The sequence below is a fragment of the Moschus berezovskii genome, chromosome 28 (assembly GCF_049115385.1).
Source record: "Moschus berezovskii isolate FMDL1 chromosome 28, NW_MosBer_1.0, whole genome shotgun sequence".
In the NCBI taxonomy this organism is placed as follows: Eukaryota; Metazoa; Chordata; class Mammalia; order Artiodactyla; family Moschidae; genus Moschus; species Moschus berezovskii.
Genome location: NC_142487.1, coordinates 21,366,233 through 21,392,974, shown reverse-complemented (window position 1 = coordinate 21,392,974; position 26,742 = coordinate 21,366,233). Strand labels below are relative to the sequence as shown.

The 26,742-nt window shown below is 40.0% G+C and overlaps 1 protein-coding gene across 1 annotated transcript in view; it reads right to left on the bottom strand.

Annotated features, from left to right (window-relative positions):
* DCC (DCC netrin 1 receptor) overlaps positions 1 to 26,742 on the bottom strand; it is an 887,682-nt gene that overhangs the window by 209,355 nt on the left and 651,585 nt on the right. Inside the window, exon 15 of the mRNA XM_088833422.1 lies at positions 13,625 to 13,819. Coding sequence (XP_088689548.1) covers positions 13,625 to 13,819 — 195 coding nt within the window. The remainder of the gene's footprint in view (positions 1 to 13,624; positions 13,820 to 26,742) is intronic.

The window sequence follows — 26,742 nt, the reverse complement described above, 5'->3', positions numbered from 1 at the left end:
GGAGGCCTTACAAATAGCTGTGAAAAGAAGAGAGGCGAAAAGCAAAGGAGAAAAGGAAAGATATAAGCATCTGAATGCAGAGTTCCAAAGAAGAGCAAGGAGAGATAAGAAAGACTTCCTCAGTGATCAATGCAAAGAAATAGAGGAAAACAACAGAATGGGAAAAACAAGAGACCTCATCAAGAAAATTAGAGATTCCAAGGGAACATTTCATGCAAAGATGGGCTCAATAAAGGACAGAAATGGTATGGACCTAACAGAAGCAGAAGATATTAAGAAGAGGTGGCAAGAATACACAGAAGAACTGTACAAAAAAGATTTTCACGACCAAGATAGTCACGATAACATGATCACTGACCTAGAGCCAGACATCTTGGAATGTGAAGTCAAGTGGGCCTTAGAAAGCATCACTACGAACAAAGCTAGTGGAGGTGATGGAATTTCAGTTGAGCTATTTCAAGTCTTGAAAGATGATGCTGTGAAAGTGCTGCACTCAATATGCCAGCAGATTTGGAAAACTCAGCAGTGGCCACAGGACTGGAAGAGGTCAGTCTTCATTCCAATCCCAAAGAAAGGCAATGCCAAAGAATGCTCAAACTACTGCACAATTGCACTCATCTCACACGCTAGTAAAGTCATGCTCAAGATTCTCCAAGCCAGGCTTCAGCAGTATGTAAACCATGAACTCCCAGATGTTCAAGCAGGTTTTAGAAAAGGCAGAGGGACCAGAGATCAAATAGCCAACATCCGCTGGATCATGGAGAAAGCAAGAGAGTTTCAGAAAAACATCTATTTCTGCTTCATTGACTATGCCAAAGCCTTTGACTGTGTCGATCACAATAAACTGTGGAACATTCTGAAAGAGATGGGAATCCCAGACCACCTGACCTGCCTCTTGAGAAACATGTATACAGGTCAGGAAGCAACAGTTAGAACTGGACATGGAACAACAGACTGGTTCCAAATAGGAAAAGGTGTACGTCAAGGTTGTATATTGTCACCTTGCTTATTTAACTTATATGCAGAGTACATCATGAGGAACGCTGGGCTGGAAGAAGCACAAGCTGGAATCAAGATTGCTGGGAGAAATATCAATAACCTCAGATATGCAGATGACACTACCCTTATGGCAGAAAGTGAAGAGGAACTCAAAAGCCTCTTGATGAAGGTGAAAGAGGAGAGTGAAAAGGTTGGCTTGAAGCTCAACATTCAGAAAACAAAGATCATGGCATCTGGTCCCATCACTTCATGGGAAATAGATGGAAAAACAGTGGAAACATTATCAGACTTTATTTTTTTGGGCTCCAAAATCACTGCAGATGCTGACTCAGCCATGAAATTAAAAGACTCTTGCTCCTTGGAAGGAAAGTTATGACCAACCTTGATAGTATATTAAAAAGCAGAGACATTACTTTGCCAACCAAGGTCCGTCTAGTTAAGGCAATGGTTTTTCCCGTGGTCATGTATGGATGTGAGAGTTGGACTGTGAAGAAGGCTGATCGCCGAAGAATTGATGCTTTTGAACTGTGGTGTTGGAGAAGACTCTTGAGAGTCCCTTGGACTGCAAGGAGATCCAACCAGTCCATTCTAAGGGAGATCAATCCTGGATGTTCATTGGAGGGACTGATGCTAAAGCTGAAACTGCAATACCTTGGCCACCTCATGCGACGAGTTGACTCACTGGAAAAGACTCTGATGCTGGGAAAGGTTGGGGGCGGGAGGAGAAGGGAACGACAGAGAATGAGATGGCTGGATGGCATCACCGACTCTGTGGACATGAGTTTGAGTGTACTCCGGGAGTTGGTGATGGACAGGGAGGCCTGGCGTGCTGTGATTCGTGGGGTCGTGGAGAGTCGGACACGACTGAGCGACTGAACTGAACTGAACAGAAACTATCCAAAACGAACTAGGGTAAAAAGAATGAAAAAACAATCAGTGAGCTCTGTGATACAGCCTAAAGCATCATAACATATATGTAATTGGAAGCACTCATTGAGAGGAGTAAGGTTGGGAGGAGAAACAAACAAACAAAACTATTTGAAGAACCAATGTTCAAATTTTTTTCAAATTCAATGAACCCAATAAACCAATCGATACAAGAATTTCAACAGACTCCAAGCAGAAGCTATACAAATAAAACTACACAGAGACGTAATAATAAAATTACGTAAAATCAGTGGCAAATTAAAAGATTTGAAAGCAACCATAAAAAAGACATATTATGTACAGAGGTACAAAGATAGAAATGACTGCAGTAGTCTAATTGAAAACATAGCAATTTAGGAGACAGCGAAAAAATAACATTAAAAACGCTGAAAAGAAAAATTGTTTAGAATTCCATTTCTAGTGGGAATGTATTTAAAAAGCAAAGAAAAATAAAAATGTTTTTAGATATACAAAAAAAAAAAAAAAACACCAGCATAATTCTATTACAAGAAATATTAAGGTAGTGCTTCAGGATGAAAAATAACAGATGAAAATCTAGAGAAACACAGTTAAGATATAAAATACATTTTTAACCATTAAGGAGATTTCATTGTTGAAAGAAAAAGTAATAGCGATGTACTGTGAAGTGGTATAATATTTCAGTAAGGTCAATAGAGATAAGTTAAAGATCCATACTACAAATTCTAAAGCAATCACTAAAGAAACAAAATAGTTATACATAATGAGTACCCAAAGGATGTAAGGTAAATGGCTAAAAACATTTAATTCCCAACAATGGCAAGAAAGAGAACACACAAAGACCAGATAAGTCAACAAATATAACAATAAAACAAAAATAGCAGGACAGTAGATATAAACCCAACCATATTGATATCCATATTAAATGGAAATGGCCCAAATACCTCAATTAAAAGTCAGAGATTGTCATATTGGATAACCAAACAAACAAAACCAAAATAAGACCCAACTATATTGCTGCCTATAAGAAACTCACTTTAAAGACACTAGTAATTTGAAAGTAAAATAGCAATGGAAAAATATATATCATGCCAACACACAAACAAAGAATAGGCTGGAGTTGTTATATTAACAGACACAAAGCATATTTCAGAGCAAAGAATATTACCATCGATAAACAGGTATAGCTCATTAATGCTAAAGCAGTTAATTTATCAACACGATATAACAATCCCTAAGTAATTGTGTGCCTGATAGCAGAGCTTCAAATTACATGCAGCAGAAAATGATTTAACTAAAAGAAGAAATACTAATCCACAAGTACAAATGCTTTAGTAATCCAATATATTGAGACATCTGTTTTTCTCTCTTTTCTCCCCAAGTCAGCCCTGAATCTGGTTCACAAGATAACAACTCTCAGATCTCTGGGACTCATATCTAAAGCTATAATTTGCATTTCCTCAGAACTTTTAGAACTGTGTCCTATCTCACTAGATCATATTATTCTGTTGTTGAATTGAAGAGATTTAACTTTGCTTTGAGAATCCCATGAACAGTATCAAAAGGCAAAATGATAGGATACTGAATGAGGAATTCCCCAGGTCGGTAGGTGCCCAGTATGCTACTGGAGATCAGTGGAGAAATAACTCCAGAAAGAATGAAGGGATGGAGCCAAAGCAAAACCAATACCCAGTTGTGGATGTGACTGGTGATAGAAGCAAGGTCACATGCTGTAAAGAGCAGTATTGCATAGGAACCTGGAATGTTAGGTCCATGAATCAAGGCAAATTGGAAGTGGTCAAACAGGAGATGGCAAGAGTGAACATAGACATTCTAGGAATCAGTGAACTAAAATGGACTGGAATGGGTGAATTTAACTCAGATGACCATTATATCTCCTACTGTGGGCAGGAATCCCTTAGAAGAAATGGAGTAGCCATCATGGTCAACAAAAGAGTCCGAAATGCAGTACTTGGATGCAATCTTAAAAATGACAGAATGATTTCTGTTCATTTCCAAGGCAAACTATTCAATATTACAGTAATCCAAGTCTATGTCCCAACCAGTAATGCTGAAGAAGCCGAAGTTGAATGGTTCTATGAAGACCTACAAGACCTTTTAGAACTAACACCCAAAAAAGATGTCCTTTTCATTCTAGGGGACTGGAATGCAAAAGTAGGAAGTCAAGAAACACCTGGAGTAACAGGCAAATTTGGTCTTGGAGCATGGAATGAAGCAGGGCAAAGGCTAATCAAGTTTTGCCAAGAGAATGCACTGGTCATAGCAAACACCCTCTTCCAACAACACAAGAGAAGACTCTACACATGGACATCACCAGATGGTCAACACCAAATTCAGACTGATTATATTCTTGCAGCCAAAGATGGAGAAACTCTATACAGTCAGCAAAAACAAGACTGGGAGCTGACTGTGGCTCAGATCATGAACTCCTTATTGCCAAATTCAGACTTAACTTGAAGAAAGTAGGGAAACAACTAGACCATTCAGGTATGACATAAATCAAATCCCTTACCATTATACAGTGGAAGTGAGGAATAGATTTAAGGGACTAGATCTGATAGAGTGCCTCATGAACTCTGGACGGAGGTTCGTGACATTGTACAGGAGACAGGGACCAAGACCATCCCCATGGAAAAGAAATGCAAAAAGGCAAAATGGTCATCTGAGGAGGCGTTACAAATAGCTGTGAAAAGAAGAGAAGCGAAAAGGAAAGATATACGCATCTGAATGCAGAGTTCCAAAGAATAGAAAGGAGAGATAAGAAAGCCTTCCTCAGTGATCGATGCAAACAAGTAGAGGAAAATAGAATGGGAAAGACTAGAGATCTCTTCAAGAAAATTAGAGATACCAAGGGAACATTTCATGCAAAGATGGGCTCGATAAAGGACAGAAATGGTATGGACTTAACAGAAGCAGAAGATATTAATAAAAGGTGGCAAGAATACACAGAGGAACTGTACAAAAAAGATCTTCATGACCAAGATAATCACCATGGCGTGATCACTGACCTAGAGCCAGACATCTTGGAATGTGAAGACAAGTGGGCCTTAGAAAGCATCACTACAAACAAAGCTGGTGGAGGTGATGAAATTCCAGTTGAGCTATTTCAAATCCTGAAAGATGATGCTGTGAAAGTGCTGCACTCAATTTGCCAGCAAATTTGGAAAACTCAGCAGTGGCCACAGGACTGGAAAAGGTCAGTCTTCATTCCAATCCCAAAGAAAGGCAATGCCAAAGAATGCTCAAACTACTGCACAATTGCACTCATCTCACACACTAGTAAAGTCATGCTCAAATTTCTCCAAGCCAGGCTTCAGCAATATGTGAACCGTGAACTTCCAGATGTTCAAGCTGGTTTTAGAAAAGGCAGAGGCACCAGAGATCAAATTGCCAACATCCGCTGGATCATGGAGAAAGTAAGAGAGTTCCAGAAATACATCAATTTCTGCTTCATTGACTATGCCAAAACCTTTGACTGCGTGGATCACAATAAATTGTAGAACATTCTGAAAGAGATGGGAATAGCAGACCACCTGACCTGCCTCTTGAGGAACCTGTATGCAGGTCAGGAAGCAACAGTTAGAACTGGACATGAAACAACAGTCTGGTTCCAGATAGGAAAAGGAGTATGTCAAGGTTGTATATTGTCATTCCCTGCTTATTTAACTTATATGCAGAGTACATCATGAGGAACGCTGGGCTGGAAGAAGCACAAACTGGAATCAAGATTGCCAGGAGAAATATCAATAACCCCAGATATGCAGATGACACCACCCTTATGGCAGAAAGTGAAGAGGAACTCAAAAGTCTCCTGATGAAAGTGAAAGAGGAGAATGAGAAGGTTGGCTTGAAGCTCAACATTCAGAAAATGAAGATCATGGCATCTGGTCCCATCACTTCATGGGAAATAGATGGGAAAACAGTGGAAACAGTGTCAGACTTTATTTCTGGGGTCTCCAAAATCACTGCAGATGGTGATTGCACCCGTGAAATTAAAAGACGCTTACTCCTTGGAAGGAAAGTTATGACCAACCTATATAGTATATTAAAAAGCAGAGACATTACTTTGCCAACCAAGGTCCGTCTAGTCAAGGCTATGGTTTTTCCCGTGGTCGTGTATGGATGTGAGAGTTGGACTGTGAAGAAAGCTGATCGCTGAAGAACTGATGCTTTTGAACTGTGGTGCTGGAGAAGACTCTTGAGAGTCCTTTAGACTGCAAGGAGATCCAACCAGTCCATTATAAAGGAGATCAATCCTGGGTGTTCATTGGAAGGACTGATGCTGAAGCTGAAACTCCAATACTTTGGCCACCTCATGAGAAGAGTTGACTCACTGGACAAGACTCTGATGCTGGGAGGGATTATGGGAAGGAGGAGAAGGGGACAACAGAGAATGAGATGGCTGGATGGCATCACCGACTCAATGGACATGAGTTTGAGTGTACTCCGGGAGTTGGTGATGGACAAGGAGGCCTGGTGTGCTGTGATTCATGGGGTCGCAGAGAGTCAGACACGACTGAGTGACTGAACTGACTGAACTGAACTGAACTCTGCCAGAACACCTTAGGAAGTATCCATTCCGTTCAGTCGCTCAGTTGTGTCCGACTCTTTGCGACCCCGTGGACTGTAGCCTACCAGGCTTCTCCGTCCATGGGATTCTCCAGGCAAGAATACTGGAGTGGGTTACCATCTCCTTCTCCAGGGGATCTTCCTGACCCAGGGATCGAACCCGGGTCTCCTGCATTGGAGGCAGACACTTTAACCTCTGAGCCATGAAACAGAACTTCCCTGAAGTAATGCGTTCTAGTGCAAGTCCTAATCAGTGCAAGTCCTAATCATGCTCAAAATTGATCCCAGCTTTCTTTCTCCATGCCTAGCAGGTTGATTTTTGCTGTTCATGATAATGTTTATCCAAGTGTGTTAATGTAATTCAGTCTTATCCAAAGAATATCTTCAACTTTTCTTGTTTCTTTAGTTCTTTTGCTATCTTTCATTTTTATAAAATTGGGATGTATTGATAGTAAAATAATGGGGATGATGAAGGAATAGATTGGTGTTTGTAAAGTCCTTGGAAAAAATGCGCTGAATACTTGTCTATAAATACCAACTGACATGGAAAGCTAAGGAGAGATCTAGACTGTTCTAAACCAAATAAAATATTTTCTAGAAAATCAGACAAGGTAGAGGAAAAGTTTTTGATTGAATTCTTGTGTTTAATGCTGGTGGAATGAGTGAATCATATAATCCTCTCTCTATATATATAATCATTATTCTATTGAGAAGACTTTTTCCTCTCTTGTTTCATATTAGTATTCATCTATTGTTCAGTTCAGTTCAGTTCAGTCGCTCAGTCATGTCCAACTCTCCGCGACCCCATGAATCACAGCACGCCAGGCCTCCCTGTCTATCACCATTCCAAATAGCCTTAGAAAACTCACCAGCTATATGACAATGTATCTACTCTGGACTTCAGGGAGTAAAAAGTGAGAAAAAAGTTACAAATAGAATGATATGTATTATTAATAAAGGCTGCCCTTAAACAATGCTAGAAAATGCCTTTAGGTTTAGAAGGCATTAACTGCAAAAAAAAAAAAACACATAAAAAAATAAAATCCATTCTTCATTCAGAGTAATGATCTCATAAAATGATCTTTTCTCTCCTCACTCCTCTCTGGGAAGCCGGGTTCATGCTGAATGAATCTAACTCTCCCACTCAAGACTTTCTAATCAGCATTCCATTATAGCTGAATCCAGGCGTTAACACTTTTGTCTTTCACACTGAATTGAATGTCAGTCACTATGTTGTTCAGTATGAACAGTATGAAAAGGCAAAAAGATACGACACTGAAAGATGAACTCCCCAGGTTGGAAGGTGCCCAGTATGCTACTGGAGAAATAAGTCCAGAAAGAATGAAGAGATGGAGCCAAAATAAAAACACCACCCAGCTGTGGATTTAACTGATAATGGAAGTAGAGTCCAATGCTGTAAAGAGCAATACTGCATAGGAACCTGGAATGTTAGGTCTATGAATCAAGACAAATTGGAAGCAGTCAAACAGGAGATGGCAAAGAGTGAACGTTGACATTTTAGGCATCAGTGAACTAAAATGGACTGGAATGGGTGAATTTAACTCAGATGACCATTATATCTGCTACTGTGGGCAAGAATCCCTTAGAAGAAATAGAGTAGCCATCATAATCAACAAGAGAGTCCTGAAATGCAGTACTTGGATGCAGTCTCAAAAACGGCAGAATGATGTTTGTTTCCAAGGCAAACCATTCAATATCACAGTAATCCAAGTCTATGCCCCAACCAGTAATGCTGAAGAAGCTGAAGTTGAATGGTTCTATGAAGATCTACAAGACCTTCTAGAACTAGCACCCAAAAAAGATGTCCTTTTCATTATAGGGGACTGGAATGCAAAAGTAGGAAGTCAAGAAACACCTGGATTAACAGGCAAATCTGGCCTTGGAGTACAGAATGAAGCAGGGCAAAGGTTAATAGAGTTTTGCCAAGAGAACAGACTGGTCATAGCAAACACCCTCTTCCAACAACACAAGAGAAGACTCTACACATGGACATCACCAGATGGTCAATATCGAAATCAGATTGATTATATTCTTTGCAGCCAAAAATGGAGAAGTTCTATACAGTCAGCAAAAACAAGGCCAGGAGCTGACTGTGGCTCAGATCATGAACTCCTTATTGCCAAATTCAGACTTAAATTGAAGAAAGTGGGGAAAACCACTAGACCATTCAGGTATGACCTAAATCATATATCTTATGATTATACAGTGGAAGTAACAAATGGATTCAAGGAATTAGATCTGATAGAGTGCCTGAAGAACTATGGACAGAGGTTCATGACATTGTACAGGAAACAGGAATCAAGAACATCCCCAAGTAAAAGAAATGCAAAAAGCAAAATGGTTGTCTGAGGAGGCCTTACAAATAGCTGTGAAGAGAAGAGAAGTAAAAACCAAAGGGGAAAAGGAAAGACATACCCATTTGAATGCAGAGTTCCAAAGAACAGCAAGGAGAGATAAGAAAGCCTTCCACAGTGATCAGTGCAAAGAAATAGAGGAAAACAATAGAATGGGAAAGACGAGATCTCTTCAAGAAAATTAGAGATACCAAGGGAACATTTCATGCAAAGATGGGCTCAATAAAGGACAGAAATGGTATGGACCTAACAGAAGCAGAAGATATTAAGAAGAGGTGGCAAGAATACACAGAAGAACTGTACAAAAAAGATCTTCATGACCCAGATAATCACGATGGTGTGATCACTCATCTAGAGCCAGACGTCTTGGAATGTGAAGTCATGTGAACCTTAGGAAGCTTCACCACAAACAAAGCTAGTGGAGGTGATGGAATTTCACTTGAGCTATTTCAAATCCTAAAAGATGATTCTGTGAAAGTGTTGCACTCAATATGCCAGCAAATTTGGAAAACTCAGCAGTGGCCATAGGACTGGAAAAGGTCAGTTTTCATTCCAATTCCAATTACAAATGTGTTTGTAATTCCAATTTGCCAGTTTGTTTGCTATATATATATATATATATATATATACATACATATATATACACATAAAGAACTGCTCAGTTGCTTCAGTTGTGTTCGACTCTTTGTGACACTGTGGATTATAGCCCACTAGGCTCCTCTGTCCATGGAATTGTCCAGGCAAGAATACTGGAGTGGGTTGCTGTGCCCTCCTCCAGGGGATCTTTCCTACTCAGGGATGGAATCTGCGATTCCTGGAGTGCAGGCAGATTGTTTACCGCTGAGCCACTGGGGAAGCCTATATTTATATATGTTTTAGAACTTAATCTAACAAAAATATTCAAGACAACAAAACAACTACTCTGAAACTAAAAAACACTGCTGAGAGAAATTAAAGAAGAAATTTAAAACTACACAGTATATTGTATGTGAGTTAAAATTCAATAAAGCTCTTTTAAGAACTCAGTAAATTGTACACTTTATATATTATTCTGTATACATTCTAGTTCATTATCTAGAAAAATAGTGCCGCAAAGGTAAATAGGTGGGAGGTGGGAAGGAGCCTGAATCACAGGTTTACCTGTGGCTGATTCATGTGGCTGTACGGCAGAAACCAACACGATATTATAAAACAATTACCCTTCAACTAAAGATAACACTTTTAAAAAATTATAAAAAAAGATAAAGTGATTAATGGATAAATTGATCAATAGATTTTTAGATAGTAAATATTCTTTTCAAAAGGAACAGAATTTTAAATTAACTTTGCTAAACATTAAAACTCCAATACATTGGCCAGCGGATGCAAAGAACTCACTCATTGGAAAAGACCCTGATGCTGGGAAAGATTGAAGGCAGGAGGAGAAGGGGACAACAGAGGATGATATGGTTGGATGGCGTCACCGACTCAATGGACATGAGTTTGAGCAAGCTCCAGGAGCTGGTGATGGACAGGGAAGCCTGGAATGCTGCTGTTCACGGAGTCACAAACAGTCTGACAGGCCTGAGTGACTGAACTGGAACATTGCTAGAATTCAGATATCATGGATCTATACCATGCGTTTACACCAAAGTTGACATTAGGACTTTTGAACTAAAAAGGAGGAAAATTTCAAAGGATTAATTATAATAAACACTGGTTAATGAAGCTCTATGCCTGGATTAGGCAAGCTGCGTTTTGTTTTAAAACAGGCAACATTAGATATTTTCCAAAATGGTCATGTACTTCTAGCCCTAATGCAGGTCATGGTGCCTGGTGTCTAAACAGTGAGTTACTATACCTGATAAACAAAACGCTATTTGAAAGCTCTGGTCTCTCACCAAAGAAAAGAGGAGGTTTACTGGTCAGTTGCAAACCACATAGCTTTTTACAGTCTAAATTACAATCATGATATCAATTCTTGATATCAAGTTATGGCTGACCCTATGCTTAAATGGGTTGCAACTTTCCTTAATTTATTTTTAATTGTAAAACTGTCATGCTGTTCTGCTGCTCTTTGGTCTTATCACATCCAGACCCCATGGACTGTAGCCCACCAGGCTCCTCTGTCCATGGAATTCTCCAGGCAAGAATACTGGAGTGGGTCATCATTTTCTTCTCCAGGGGATCTTCCCAATGCAGGGACCGAACCCGTGTCTCTTGCTTGGCAGGCAGATTTTTTACCACTGAGCCACCTGGGAAGTCTCATATAAAATGTCTCAATTAAAATCTTTAAAACTTCATTTTAAATACCTTTTTAAAAAATACTATAAAACTGATATGCTGATTTTAATATTTAATAGAATAAATAAAACATTGATGGTTTCTTCGTGGAGTTCAAATGTAGACTCGAATGAATCTTTTATCTTTCTAAAAATTAGAACTTCAGCTATGTTTAACATATATTTTGGCCAAGTGATGGAAATTCATATTAAAAGAATACCAGGTTATTTGTATAACCATGGAGATAGTGGAACAATACTGATAAAACACCTATTTTACATTTTATGTTAAGGCATGAAAGTGAAAGTGTTAGTCACTCATTTGTGTCCAACTTTGCGACCCCATGGGCTGAGCCCACTAGGCTCCTCTGTCCGTTGGATTCTCCAGGCAAGAATACTGGAATGGGTTGCCATTCCCTTCTCCCAGGGGATCTTCTCAACCCAGGGATCGAACCCAGGTCTCCTGCACTGCTGGTGAATCCTTTACCCTCTGAGCCACCAGGGAAACCCTATGTTAAGACATGGTACTATGTTTAAAGTTTCAAAAGAATTTAAATACATATGTGTGTGGCAGCGGGGGGAGGGAGTGGCTGTATGTCTGTAATTTCTCTTTTCAGGTAAGTTTTACCGTGCATACTCATGTTTATCTATCATTGAGACAGGTTCCTATTCCATTTTTACCTTTATCAGCTTTCCTAACTCTTTAAAACGTTATCTAACAATGGAAAAATTTCTTTTTTAAGCTTTTGGAAAGATCTGCCACAGTATTATGGAGAAGGCAATGGCACCCCACTCCAGTACTCTTGCCTGGAAACTCCCATGGATTGGAGGAGCCTGGTAGGCTGCAGTCCAAGGGGTCACTGAGTCGAACACGGCTCAGCTACTTCACTTTCACTTTTCACTTTCATGCATTGCAGAAGGAAATGGCAAACCACTCCAGTATTCTTGCCTGGAGAATCCCAGGGACGGGGGAGCCTGGTGGGCTGCTGTCTATGGGGTGGCACAGAGTCGGACACGACTGAAGCGACTTAGCAGCAGCAGCAGCCACAGTATTAATCTCTCAAATGCCTCAACTTAACTAGACTTGGAAACTCATGGCAGAGTCTCCTTGTAATAAGAAGCACCATTATCAGCAGCACATGGTGAAACAATGCAGCTTTCCTTCACGACTCCACTGTGCATTGGCAGCATGGCCTCACTGCCCGAGAGCCTGTGTTCTGCCCTGGGCCTCTCTCCCTCCGCTGCGTGGCATCGAGAAGAAGAGCTGTCAGAGAGGGTGTGGTATATTGAATAATGGACAAATCGGAGTCCCCTGACGTAGGTTTGAAGGCCATAAAGTATGAATTTTGTGATTGCCTCTGCATTCAAACTCAGGGACTGATGGAGGGAATATTATTTCCAAATGCCAAGCTAACTAAAATTGTGCGGATTTGCAGAAGGTGCTCCTCTTGTTAGTGTTCGAAGCAATTACTGAGAGAATGGGTCAGTGCAGATTTCCTCTAGCACTGACAAAACCGTTCCTTGTTGCTGCATTTTAGCTATTCAAATTCAAATCAGGCTTCTCATCACAAATGCTCTGTTTCTGAGAGACATTGCAAATAAGTAGCAATCCAATCAGGTTGCCTTTCCACTGAGAAGGTCACTGTACTTCAGTGCAAATAATATCATGTTAAATCAACAGGTAGAATCAACTTGCCTTCTGCTTTATGACAACTGTTTAACTTCCTGGCACCCTACATATGACATAGATTCATTTTATTTCCCTCGGCCAATGATATAATCTCTTATTGCATTATGGAAAATCTAATATAAAAGGAATATGAAAACTTTATACATGTTAACTCTCTCTGAATAAACAAATTTTCAATGAATTCAGAAACATCACATTAGAATTATTATGTTCAGTAAAATGAGGTAAAACACAGTAAAAGAACTTGAACTGAGAGGGACCAGGAAGACATGTGGAGAGGAGTTTGATTGCTCCAAGTTACTGGCTTGATTGAAAATTCTTTTTTATAAAATCTTGTCATGATAGCCACCAAGTTTAGTCTATAAATACTACTGGGAAAAAAGATAATGTGACTATATAATTCAAAGTTAAAGAAAAGTCAACAGTAACTTTCTAGTGAGAAAAATAATATGCTGACTCTTCTTGTAAGAACTGTTAAGATTAGAAGTCTCCATTGACAGAGGAAAAAGAAAACAAAAGTGTTCCAAAGCACTGTACTCTTATGACACACAGGCAGGGTACATATCAGGTCACCCACTACTCTGTATGTATCTAGATAAAATTCCCCAACTCAAAGTCCAGACAAAAAAAAAATGCATGTATGTGTACAGAAGTATAAGTGAGTAGATTGATAGGTAGAAAAAGAGTTATGGACATCTGTAATAAATTGACATTGAATTCTAAAGAGCAATTTTCCAAAAGAGAAAATAATTAAATATAAATCATGTCTTTTCCTTAAGAGAAGAAAATTCACAGCTACTTACCTAACCTCTCAATGGAATAGTAGCGCTGTTTACTGTCCACACGTACTGTCTCAGCATAAGGGCTCCCGACGCCGTATCCAATGATGTAACCTCGCACCACAATGTTTGGGTTCAAGGGAGGGGTCCAGCTCATGATGATGCAGTTGGTCTGGGGCCTCACATGAAGAGAGCTTGGCTGGTCAGGAACTTGAGACTCTAGAATTCAAAAGGCGCACCATCAGCATCTTTTATATGAGAACACAGGGCACGGTAAAACATACCACTTAAACAAGGCTTAATATCATGTTCCACAGACCCTCAAATGGTGCATCACTTATTGCCCAAGTTCCTCCGGTATCAGCCTCTGATGTGATTTCCACGTTTGGTTTGACTTTCACAGAATTTAAGCACTAGAGGATACTGAATTCCCTCCAGAGGCACTGCAGCATCACACATTTTTTTTTCAATTTTTTGAAATTTTTAAAAAATTTATTTATTTTAATTGGAGGCCAAAACATATCTTTTTTCTAACAGATTTTTTTTCCTTAAGCTTCTTTTTTTCTCATATATTTCTCCTAAGTCATGTCTGACTGTTTGCAACCCCATGGTCTGCAGCACAACAGGCTCCTCTGTCATTTACTATCTCCCAGGGTTAAATCAAACTCATGTCCATCGAGTTGGTGATGCTCTCCAACCATCTCAGCCTCTGCCTCCCCCTTCTCTTGCCTTCAGTCTTTCCCAGCATAGGGGTCTTTTCCAATGTGTTGGCTCTTTGCATCAGGTGGCCAAAGTATAGGAGCTTCAGCTTCAGCATCAGTCCTTCCAATGAATATTCAGGGTTCATTTCCTTTAGAACTGACTGGCTTGATCTCCTTGCAGTCCAAGGATTTAATGAGTCTTCTCCAGCACCACAATTTGCAAGTATCAGATCTTCAGCGCTAAGCCTTCTTTATGGTCCAACTCTCACATCTGTACATGACTACTGAAAAAACCAAAGCTTTGACTATACAGATCTTTGTTGGTAAAGTGATGTCTCTGCTTTTGAATACGCTGTCTAGGTTTGTCATAGCTTTCCTTCCAGGGAGCAAGCATTTTTTAGTTTCATGTCTAAAAAATTAATTTCACGGGAGGAGGAAATAGCTAACCACTGCAGTATTCTTGCTGTGAGAGTCCATGAACAGGATGATAAGGCAAAATATTTCTCCTTAGGTATCATTAATAAGGGGTAAAATCAAGGCAGATATAAGAATAATAGAAAGGGAAATGAAATGTCAAAAACTGTCTTGCCCAAGGATTATTTACTCTGATTTAACTAGAGATGAAAATAAATGTAGCAGTCCTTTCCTGAGAAACTGTCAGGATAAACAATTTAGGGCCATGATTTGCTCAGCATGAATGGGATTGTACTTGACCCATGGTTTATTGCATCTGTGAAAAGTGTATTTATTATTAAAGAAATGAGACAGTGGTTTGGATAAAAGCCACACAGACTCTGAAGTGTGCACGTCTGGTTTAATACTAGGCTTTGCATTTACTAGCTGTGTGTCCTTCTCAAGTTATCTTCTCTGAGTTTACCTATGAATTAAACTGGCATTACAAATACTTATTGAATCAAAGCTTGAGCTCTGGAAGTAATCAAGAGAAGCATTCAAATTTGTGTTGGATACTCATGAGATATGAAATCTTAAAACCTGATTTATCCTCTCTAAGTCACAGTTTCTTCATGTGCAGAATAAAGGTAAAGATAGTAAGGGTCTCATATGGTGGGGAGAAGATTTAATGAAATAAAGTACTGAAACACTCCGGTCTTGAATAGAACCAACTGATGTTAGCTACTAGAGAGAAAACGCACTTGCTATCCTGATATAAAAATTTTTAAAGAGACTGTGTTGCAAATTAAGAAAGTAACACTCTGATTTTTATATCACCATGCTCCCTATGATCCTATCTCTAAAGAAATGAGGTATTTTCTGGACACTGATCATAATTCTAATAAATACTACTAAATTGCCTCTCAGATTTGAGGTACAAAGGTTAGGTACTCATGACGATCAGATTACGGGAGAGCAAATATGGCAGACATAAAACCTGTACTCTCAGCATTTGTATTAATAGTTTAATGGGAAAGACAGACAAGAGAAAAGGCAGTTACAATATACTGTGATACATATTTTGATAGGTTTAATACAGGCGTTTGTAGCCTAGTCTTTGAAAATCAAACATGAACTCTAGGAAGAAATTTAAGAAAGAATATTCCCCATCTAAACTTTAATAGTTCATTAAGTGCTTTGCACAGTTCTTGACAATTGATAAGTACTAAAAAATCTTAGTGATTTCAACTGTATTCAAACTGTCTGTGTATGTTATTTCTTTCATAAGTGAAAAGCTCTGAAGGTAACACATGTTAAATACGTAAGAGAATTTGATGATTAATGGTATTATTACACTTCCTCTTTCTCCTTGGTGTAAGGCAAAAGGTGATGCAATATCCACCACCAGTTTCATCCATTTTCAACAAAATCTTCTACTGGATTAAGTGATATATGGAAGCATGTCTTTCACTGAAGTTTTTAAAGTAGATATCATACTAACAGCTTTAAGATCCTACATCAACTCCATCTTCTAAATGGGTATCTTCTCCTTTGACGATACTCATTTGTGAACAAAAAGGATAAGCTACTATTGGTCTGCCAGGAAGTTGCCAAAGATATAATATGTAAAGGTGTAAAAAAAATCATCTCAAATTGTGTATATAAACTTTAACAACAGAACACAATGTTTGAGAAGAACCTCTCACGGTAAACTCTAAGTGAAAGCAATAAAAGAGATGAAGGGGATTAATGAATACTTTTTGACCCAGTTGCCAAGGAGGCTCTCCAGTGTCCTTGCAGTGTAATGGATTCTCCAACGAATTCTGTTTGGCATATCTGAAGCTTTTGCTTAATTTTTGAAACAACAAGACAATCTGTCTAATCCCATTTGATGTTCATATATGACGTTTTCAAAATAATAGGAAAGCCTAATGATTTGGGTGACAACATTCAACATCTTTCAAAATAAAAAAAAAAAAGTACTTTCAGAATAAATATTTATCTGTTTTTCTGCAAGCCATAGAGCATCTCCCCTGAAAGTTAGTTAAATTAATACCCACAGAATTATATCTGTCAAAGCTGTAAGGATACCCTGGAAATGATTGCATAAACAGGCTCTTGAAGAAGAGGGGCTGTCTTTAATCTTCATGATGACTCATCTTTAATCTTCACTTCATAAGAGGAGTTTCAATCCTAGATCCAAACCTTTAAATACTTTTTGACATGATAAGAAAAAAAGTGTGTTGATACATAAGAGTATATACTACCTCTCATCTAAACATTTAATGGACTCTTAGCACACAATTAATATCATTGGGCCAGAAGGAATGGTGTCTGTCAAGTATTAGACTTATGTCATTGAAAATGTATGACCTCACCATAAAGATAAATGTGTTAGGAGATGGCCTATAATCTGGAATAACCCATTTGTACCTACGTACTCACTTCTCAAAATAAAGATAGAAAAATTTCCTTTTATGTCACCTGCATGAATTTTGTCTTACACAACTGAGCTTACAGACTATGAAAGTGGTTACTACTGGGATGAATTGTAAAACAATGATTTATAAAATTTGCTATGAAAGGTAAGTGATGTGAGTACTCTTTGAAGACCAAAACTAATATTTGCTGTCTGCAAGTTCATGAAAGATTTTATAAATACCTCGAGAATGAAGACTGAATATTTAAAGCACAGAGAAGCAGTAAGGTAATTACTGAAATAATTTGAAACCAAAGAACATATTTTGCCTGAAACATCAAAATTAACAAGACTGCATATTTCTACGAGGGTCAAGATGACTAGTTTAACTACCATTCCTGATTGACTATGGAATTATGAATTCTGCCTTGTTTTTATTTATTTCTAAAGAATAATTATTATTCTCTGAATGATGACACAGATTTTCACTAATGAGTAAGGTTCACACATAGCAGGCTAGGGAAATTTACCAGACTGATCACTGATCGCAGTGACATTTCAACAATTACTGTGCGTTTTCAATGGGTCAGTCACAGTTTTAGGTACTGGGAATAGAGTTTTGGGGGACATAAGGCTAAAAAATTTAAGATTAAACAATGAAACCATGAGGTCTTAGAAAGATAAGATATAGGATAAAACTGAACCGAGGAAGGTATCCATGGAAGAATCTAAGGAGGATGATCTGAGTTAGTCAAGTAAACCTCAGGGTGGAAAGCTTTATAGACAGGAAGAATAACTACTACAAAACCTCCAGAATAAGAGTGAGCTTAGAACCTGAAGAAAGTGAAGGTCACTATGCTTGACCATAGATGTTAAATGAAGAAGATGAAGAAGCAGTCACGCGGTGAGAATATAAACTGGTGCAGCTGCTATGGAAAACAATATGGCAGTCCTTCAAAATATCAAAAGTAAAATTACCATATGATCGAGCAATTCTACTCCTGGGTATATTCTTGAAGGAACTGAAAGCAGAGATTCAAAAAGATAATTATACACCTATGTTCAAAATGACCCAGACTTGCCTGTGAGTGTCCAGGAGTCTCCAGCACAGGTGTGGGTCAGTGGTGGCTTGCTGCTGGGTTGGGGCCCTGAGTGTAGCAGTATATGCATGGTATCTTTTGGAGAAGGTCACCACTATCTTCATTACTTCCACCATAGTTTCACCCAAGGTAAATAGCAGGGAGGGAACACAGCCCCACCCATCGGGAGAAAATTGGATTAAAGAATTACTGAGCATGGCCCCGCCCATCAGAACAAGACCCAATTTCCCTCTCAGTCAGGCTCTCCCATCAGGAAGCTTCTATAGCCTCTTACACTTCTCCATCAGAGGGAAGACAGACTGAAAACCACACCACAGAAAACTAATCAATCCAATCACACGGACCACAGCCTTGTCTAACGCAATGAAACTACAAGCCATGCCATGTAGGGCCATCCAAGATGGATGGGTCATGGTAGAGAGTTCTGACAAAATGTGGTCCACTGGAGAAGGGAATGGCAAACCACTTCAGTATTCTTGACTTGAGAACTCCATGAACAGTATGGAAAGGCAAAAAGATAGGACACTGAAAGGTGAACTCCCCAGGTGGGTTAATAGTTCAGTCGCTCAGTCGAGTCCGATTCTTTGCGACCCCATGAATCACAGCACGCCAGGCCTCCTTGTCCATCACCAACTCCCAGAGTTCACTCAAACTCATGTCCATCGAGTCGGTGATGCCATCCAGCCATCTCATTCTCTATCGTCCCTGTCTCCTCCCACCCCCAATCCCTCCTAGCATCAGACACTTTTCCAGTGAGTCAACACATCGCATGAGGTGGCCAGTATTGGAGTTTCAGCTTTACCATCAGACCTTCCAATGAACATTCAGCATTGATCTCCTCTAGAATGGACTGGTTGGATCTCCTTACAGTCCAAGGGACTCTCAAGAGTCTTCTCCAGCACCACAGTTCAAAAGCATCAATTCTTCGGCCATCAGCTTTCTTCACAGTCCAACTCTCACATCCATACATGACCACGGGAAAAACCACGGCCTTGACTAGACGGACCTTGGTTGGCAAAGTAATGTCTCTGCTTTTTAATATGCTATCTAGGTTGGTCATAACTTTCCTTCCAAGGAGTAAGCGTCTTTTAATTTCATGGCTGCAATCAGCATCCACAGTGATTTTGGAGCCCAAAAAAATAACGTCTGACACTGTTTCCACTGTTTCCCCATCTATTTCCCATGAAGTGATGGGACCAGATACCATGATCTTTGTTTTCTGAATGTTGAGCTTCAAGCCAACCTTTTCACTCTCCTCTTTCACTTTCATCAAGAGGTTTTTGAGTTCCTCTTCACTTTCTGCCATAAGGGTGGTGTCATCTGCATATCTGAGGTTATTGATATTTCTCCTGGAAATCTTGATTCCAGCTGGTGCTTCTTCCAGCCCAGTGTTTCTCATGATGTACTCTGCATAGAAATTAAATAAGCAGGGTGACAATATACAGCCTTGCATACTCCTTTTCCTATTTGGAACCAGTCTGTTGTTCCATGTACAGTTCTAACTGTTGCTTCCTGACCTGCATACAGGTTTCTCAAGAGGCAGGTCAGGTGGTCCAGTATTCCCATCTCTTTCAGAATGTTCCACAGTTTATTGTGATCCACACAGTCAAAGGCTTTGGCATAGTCAATGAAGCAGAAATAGATGTTTTTCTGGAACTCTCTTGCTTTCTCCATGATCCAGTGGATGTTGGCAATTTGATCTCTGGTTTCTCTGTCTTTTCTAAAACCTGCTTGAACATCTGGGAGTTCACGGTTCACATATTGCTGAAGTCTGGCTTGGAGAATTTTGAGCGTGACTTTACTAGTGTGTGAGATGAGTGCAACTGTGTGGTAGTTTGAGCATTCTTTGGCATTCCCTTTCTTTGGGATTGAAATGAAGACAGACCTCTTCCAGTCCTGTGGCCACTGCTGAGTTTTCCAAATTTGCTGGCATATTGAGTGCAGCACTTCCACAGCATCATCTTTCAGGATTTGAAATAGCTCAATTGGAATTCCATCACCTCCACTAGCTTTGTTCGTAGTGATGCTCTCTAAGGCCCACTTGACTTCACATTCCAAGATGTCTGGCTCCAGGTGAGTGATTACACCATCGTGATTATCTGCATCATGAAGATATTTTTTGCACAGTTCTTCTGTGTATTCTTGCCACCTCTTCTTAATATCTTCTGCTTCTGTTAGGTCCATACTATTTCTGTCCTTTATCGAGCCCATCTTTGCATGAAATGTTCCCCTGATATCTCTAATATTCTTGAAAAGATCTCTTGTTTTTCCTATTCTGTTGTATTCCTCTATTTCTTTGCATTGATCGCTGAGGAAGGCTTTCTTATCTCTGCTTGCTATTCTTTGGAACTCTGCATTCAGATGCTTATATCTTTCCTTTTCTCCTTTGCTTTTTGCTTCTCTTCTTTTCACAGCTATTTGTAAGGTCTCCTCAGACAGCCATTTTGCTTTTTTGCATTTCTTTTCCATGGGGATGATCTTGGTCCCTGTCTCCTGTACAATGTCACGAACCTCTGACCATAGTTCATCAGGCACTCTATCAGATCTAGTCCCTTAAATCTATTTCTTCCACTGTATAATCATAAGGGATTTGATTTAGGTCATATCTGAATGGTCTAGTGGTTTTCCCTACTTTCTTCAATTTCAGTCTGAATTTGGCAATAAGGAGTTCATGATCTGAGCCACAGTCAGCTCCTGGTCTTGTTTTTGCTGACTGTATAGAGCTTCTCCATCTTTGGCTGCAAAGAATATAATCAATCTGATTTCGGTGTTGACCATCTGGTGATGTCCATGTGTAGAGTCTTCTCTTGTGTTGTTGGAAGATGGTGTTTGCTATGACCAGTGCGTTCTCTTGGCAAAACTCGATTAGCCTTTGCCCTGCTTCATTCCGTGCTCCAAGGCCAAATTTGCCTGTTACTCCAGGTGTTTCTTGACTTCCTACTTTTGCATTCCAGTCTCCAGGTGGGTACATACCCAATATGTTACTAGAGATAAATGGAGAAAAAACTCCAGGAAGAATGAAGAGATGGAGCCAAAGCAAAAAAAAAAAGTTGTGGATGTGACTGATGATGGAAGCAAGGTCCAATGTTGCAAACCGCAATACTGCATTGAAATCTGGAAATTTAAGGTTCATGAATCAAGGTAAATTGGAAGTGGTCAAACAGGAGATGGCAAGATCAAATGTTGACGTTTTAGGATTAAGCAAGAAGAAATGGAAGAGCCATCATAATCAACAAGAGTCTGAAATGTAGTACTTGGATGCAATATCAAAAAAAAACAGAATGATCTCTGTTCATTTCCAAGGGAAACCATTCAATATCATGGTAATCCAAGTCTATGTCCCAACCAGTAATGCTAAAGAAGCTGAAGTTGAATGGGTTTATGAAGACCTACAAGACCTTCTAGAATTAACACCCAAAAAAGATGTCCTTTTCATTATACGGGGCTGGAATGCAAATGAACGAAGTCAAGAAACACCTGGAGTAACAGGCAAATTTGGCATTGGAGTACAGAATGAAAAAGGGCAAAGCAAAGGCTAGTAGAATTTTGACAAGAGAACGCACTGGTCATAGCAAACACCCTCTTCCAACAACACAAGAGAAGATTCTACACGTGGACATCACCAGATGGTCAACACTGAAATCAGATTGATTATATTCTTTGCAGCCAAAGATGGAGAAGCTCTATACAGTCAACAAAAACAAGACTGGGAGCTGACTGTGGCTCAGATCATGAACTCCTTATTGCCAAATTCAGACTTAACTTGAAGAAATTATGGAAACAACTAGACCATTCAGGTATGACATAAATCAAATCCTTTACCATTATACAGTGGAAGTGAGAAATAGATTTAAGGGAATAGATCTGATAGAGTGCCTGATGAACTATGGTCAGAGGTTCGTGACATTGTACAGGAGACAGGAATCAAGAACATCCCCAAGAAAAAGAAATGCAAAAAGGCAAAATGGTTGTCTGAGGAGGCCTTACAAATGGCTGTGAAAAGAAGAGAAGCGAAAAGCAAAGGAGGAATGGAAAGATATACCCATTTGAATGCAGAGTTCCAAAGAATAGCAAGCAGAGATAAGAAAGCCTTCCTCAGTGATCAGTGCAAACAAGTAGAGGAAAACAATAGAATGGGAAAGACTAGAGATCTCTTCAAGAAAATTAGAGATACTAAGGGTACATTTCATGCAAAGATGGGTACAACAAAAGCAGAAATGGTATGGACCTAAGAGAAGAGGAAGATACTAAGAAGACATGGGATGAATACACAGAAGAACTGTACAAAAAAGATCTTCATGATCCAGATAATCACGATGGTGTGATCACTGACCTAGAGCCAGACATCCTGGAATGAGAAGTCAAGTGGGCCTTAGGAAGCTTCACCACAATCAAAGCTAGTGGAGGTGATGGAATTCCAGTTGAGCTATTTCAAATCCTGAAAGATGATGCTGTGAAAGTGCTGCACTTAATACGCCAGCAAATTTGAAAAATCTGCAGTGGCCATAGGACTGGAAAAGGTCAGTTTTCATTCCAATCCCAAAGAAAGGCAATGCCAAAGAATGCTCAAACTACCATAAATTGCACTCGTCTCACACGTTAGTAAGTAATACTCAAAATTTTCCAAGCCAGGCTTCAACAATACATGAACCATGAACTTCCAGATGATCAATCAAGCTAGATAGAGAAAAGGCAGAGGAACCAGAGTTCAGGTCGCCAACGTCCGTTGGATCATCGACAAAGTGAGAGAGTTCCAGGAAAACATCTACTTCTGCTTGATGACTATGCCAAAGCCTTTGACTGTGTGGATCACAATAAACTGCAGAAAATTCTGAAAGAGATGGAAATACCAGACCACCTGACCTGCCTCTTGAGGAACCTGTATTCAGGTCAGGAAGCAACATTTAGAACTGGACATGGAACAACAGACTGGTTCCAATGAGGAAAAGGAGTATGTCAAGGTTGTATATTGTCACCCTGCTTATTTAACTTATATGTAGAGTATATCATGAGAAACTCTGGGCTGGAGGAAGCACCAGCTGAAATCAAGATTGCCGGGAGAAATATCAATAACCTCAGATATGCAGATGACACCACCCTTATGGCAGAAAGTGAAGAGGAACTAAAAAGCCTCTTGATGAAAGTGAAAGAGGACAGTGAAAAGGTTGTCTTAAAGCTCAGCATTCAGAAAACTAGAATCATGGCATCTGGTCCCATTACTTCATGGCGAATAGATGGGGAAACAGTGGAAACAATGGCTGACTTTATTTTTCTGGGCTCCAAAATCACTGCAGATGGTGATTGCACCCATGAAATTAAAAGACGGTTACTCCTTGGAAGAATAGCTATGACCAACCTAGACAGCATATTAAAATGCAGAGATATTACTTTGCCAACAAAGGTCCTTCTAGTCAAGGCTATGGTTTTTCCAGTGATCATGTATGGATGCGAGAGTTGGACTGTGAAGAAAGCTGATTGTCGAAGAATTGATGTTTTTGAACTGTGGTGTTGGAGAAGACTCTTGAGAGTCCCTTGGACTGCAAGGAGATCCAACCAATCCATTCTAAAAGAGATCTGTCCTGGGTGTTCATTGGAAGGACTGATGCTGAAGCTGAAACTCCAATACTCTGGCCACCTCATGCGAAGAGTTGACTCATTGGAAAAGACTCTGATGCTGAGAGGGATTGGGGGCAGGAGGAGACGGGGACGACAGAGAATGAGATGGCTGGATGGCATCACCGACTTGATGGACATGAGTTTTAGTGAACTCTGGGAGTTGGTGATGGACAGGGAGGCCTGGCGTGCTGTGATCATGGGGTCGCAAAGAGTCAGACACGACTGAGCGACTGAACTGACTAACTGAGACAGCATATTAAAAAGCAGAGACATTACTTTGCCAACAAAGGTCCGTCTGGTCAAGGCTATGGTTTTTCCAGTGGTCATGTATTCAAGTGAGAGTTGGACTATAAGGAAAGCTGAGTGCTGAGGAACTGATGCTTTTGAAATCTGGTGTTGGAGAAGACTCTTGACAGTCCCTTGGACTGCAAGGAGATCCAACCAGTCCATCCTCAAGGAAATCAGTCCTGAATATTCATTGGAAGGACTAGTGCTGAAGCTGCAACTCCAATACTTTGGCCACCTGATGCGAAGAGCTGACTCTTTTGAAAAACCCTGATCCTGGGAAAGATTGAAGGCAGGAGGAGAAGGGGACGACTGAGGATGAGATGGTTGGATGGCATCACTGACTCAATGGACATAGTTTGAGCAAACTCTAGAAGATGGTGAAGGACAGGGAAGCCTAGTATGCTTCAGTCATGGGGTTGCAAAGAGTTGGACAGGACTGAGCAACTGAACTGAACTGATGTTCATTATAGAGTTGTTCAAGATATTCAAAAAGTAGAAGCAACTCACGTGTCCATTTTTGTAAGTGTATAAACTGTGCTCTCTACATAGAGTGGAATGATTTTCATTTTTCAAAGGAAAGGAAATTCTGCCATGCTACAAGAACCATTTTTGACATTTCCCTACGTGAAATCAGTCAGTCACAAAAGAACAAAAATCATATGATTCCATTTATATGAGTTAAAGTAGTCAAATTAGCAAAAGACAAAGTTGAATGGTGATTGCAATGAGCTGGGGAAGAAGGAGGAGTAATGAGGTATTGTTTTTCAAGATCAAAAGTGGTTTGGAAAAGGGTAACAGTGATGGTATACAGCAGTGTGTCTATACGTAATGCTGCTGAACTGTACACTTAAAAATGGCAAATGTTATTTAATATTTTAAAACCATTTTTTTAATAAAAAAAAATTAGTGGACCCTAATAAGTATGTTTCTCTGAAACTCTCTTGCTTTCTCCATGATCCAGCAGATGTTGTCAATTTGATCTCTGGTGCCTCTGCCTTTTCTAAAACCTGCCTGAGCATCTGAGAGTTCACGGTTTACATACTGCTGAAGCCTGGCTTGGAGAATTTTGAGCATGACTTTACTAGCGTGTGAGATGAGTGCAATTGTGCAGTAGTTTGAGCATTCTTTGGCATTGCCTTTCTTTGGGATTGGAATGAAGACTGACCTTTTCCAGTCCTGTGGCCACTGCTGAGTTTTCCAAATCTGCTGGCATATTGAGTGCAGCACTTTCACAGCATCATCTTTCAAGACTTGAAATAGCTCAACTGGAATTCCACCACCTCCACTAGCTTTGTTAGTAGTGATGCTTTCTAAGGCCCACTTGACTTCACATTCCAAGATGTCTGGCTCTAGGTCAGTGATCATGTTATCGTGACTAGAGAGTTTCAGAAAAACATCTATTTCTGCTTCATTGACTATGCCAAAGCCTTTGACTGTGTGAATCACAATAAACTGTGGAACATTCTGAAAGAGATGGGAATACCAGACCACCTGACCTGCCTCTTGAGAAACCTGTATGCAGGTCAGGAAGCAACAGTTAGAACTGGACATGGAAGAATAGACTGGTTCCAAATAGGAAAAGGTGTACGTCAAGGTTGTATATTGTCACCTTGCTTATTTAACTTATATGCAGAGTACATCATGAGGAACGCTGGGCTGGAAGAAGCACAAGCTGGAATCAAGATTGCTGGGAGAAATATCAATAACCTCAGATATGCAGATGACACCACCCTTATGGCAGCAAGTGAAGAGGAACTCAAAAGCCTCTTGATGAAAGTGAAAGAGGAGAGTGAAAAGGTTGGCTTGAAGCTCAACATTCAGAAAACAAAGATCATGGCATCTGGTCCAGTCACTTCATGGCAAATAGATGGGGAAACAGTGGAAACAGTGTCAGACTTTATTTTTTTGGGCTCCAAAATCACTGTGGATGCTGATTGCAGCCATGAAATTAAAAGACGCTTACTCCTTGGAAGGAAAGTTATGACCAACCTTGATAGTATATTAAAAAGCAGAGACATTACTTTGCCAACCAAGGTCCGTCTAGTCAAGGCAATGGTTTTTCCCGTGGTTATGTATGGATGTGAGAGTTGGACTGTGAAGAAGGCTGATCGCCAAAGAATCGATGCTTTTGAACTGTGGTGTTGGAGAAGACTCTTGAGAGTCCCTTATACTGCAAGGAGATCCAACCAGTCCATTCTAAGGGAGATCAATCCTGGATATTCATTGGAGGGACTGATGCTAAAGCTGAAACTGCAATACTTTGGCCACCTCATGCGACGAGTTGACTCACTGGAAAAGACTCTGATGCTGGGAAAGGTTGGGAGCGGGAGGAGAAGGGGACGACTGAGAATGAGATGGCTGGATGGCATCACCAACTCTGTGGACATGAGTTTGAGTGAACTCCGGGAGTTGGTGATGGACAGGGAGGTCTGGCGTGCTGTGATTCATGGGGTCGTGGAGAGTCGGACACGACTGAGCGACTGAACTGAACTGAACTGAACTGAATAAGTATGTTTACTGTTGTTGCTTTCCAGGTGGTGCTAGAGGTAAAGAACCCGCCTGCCAATGGAGGAGATGTAAGAGATAAGGGTTCGATCCCTGGGTTGGGAATATCCTCTGGAGAAG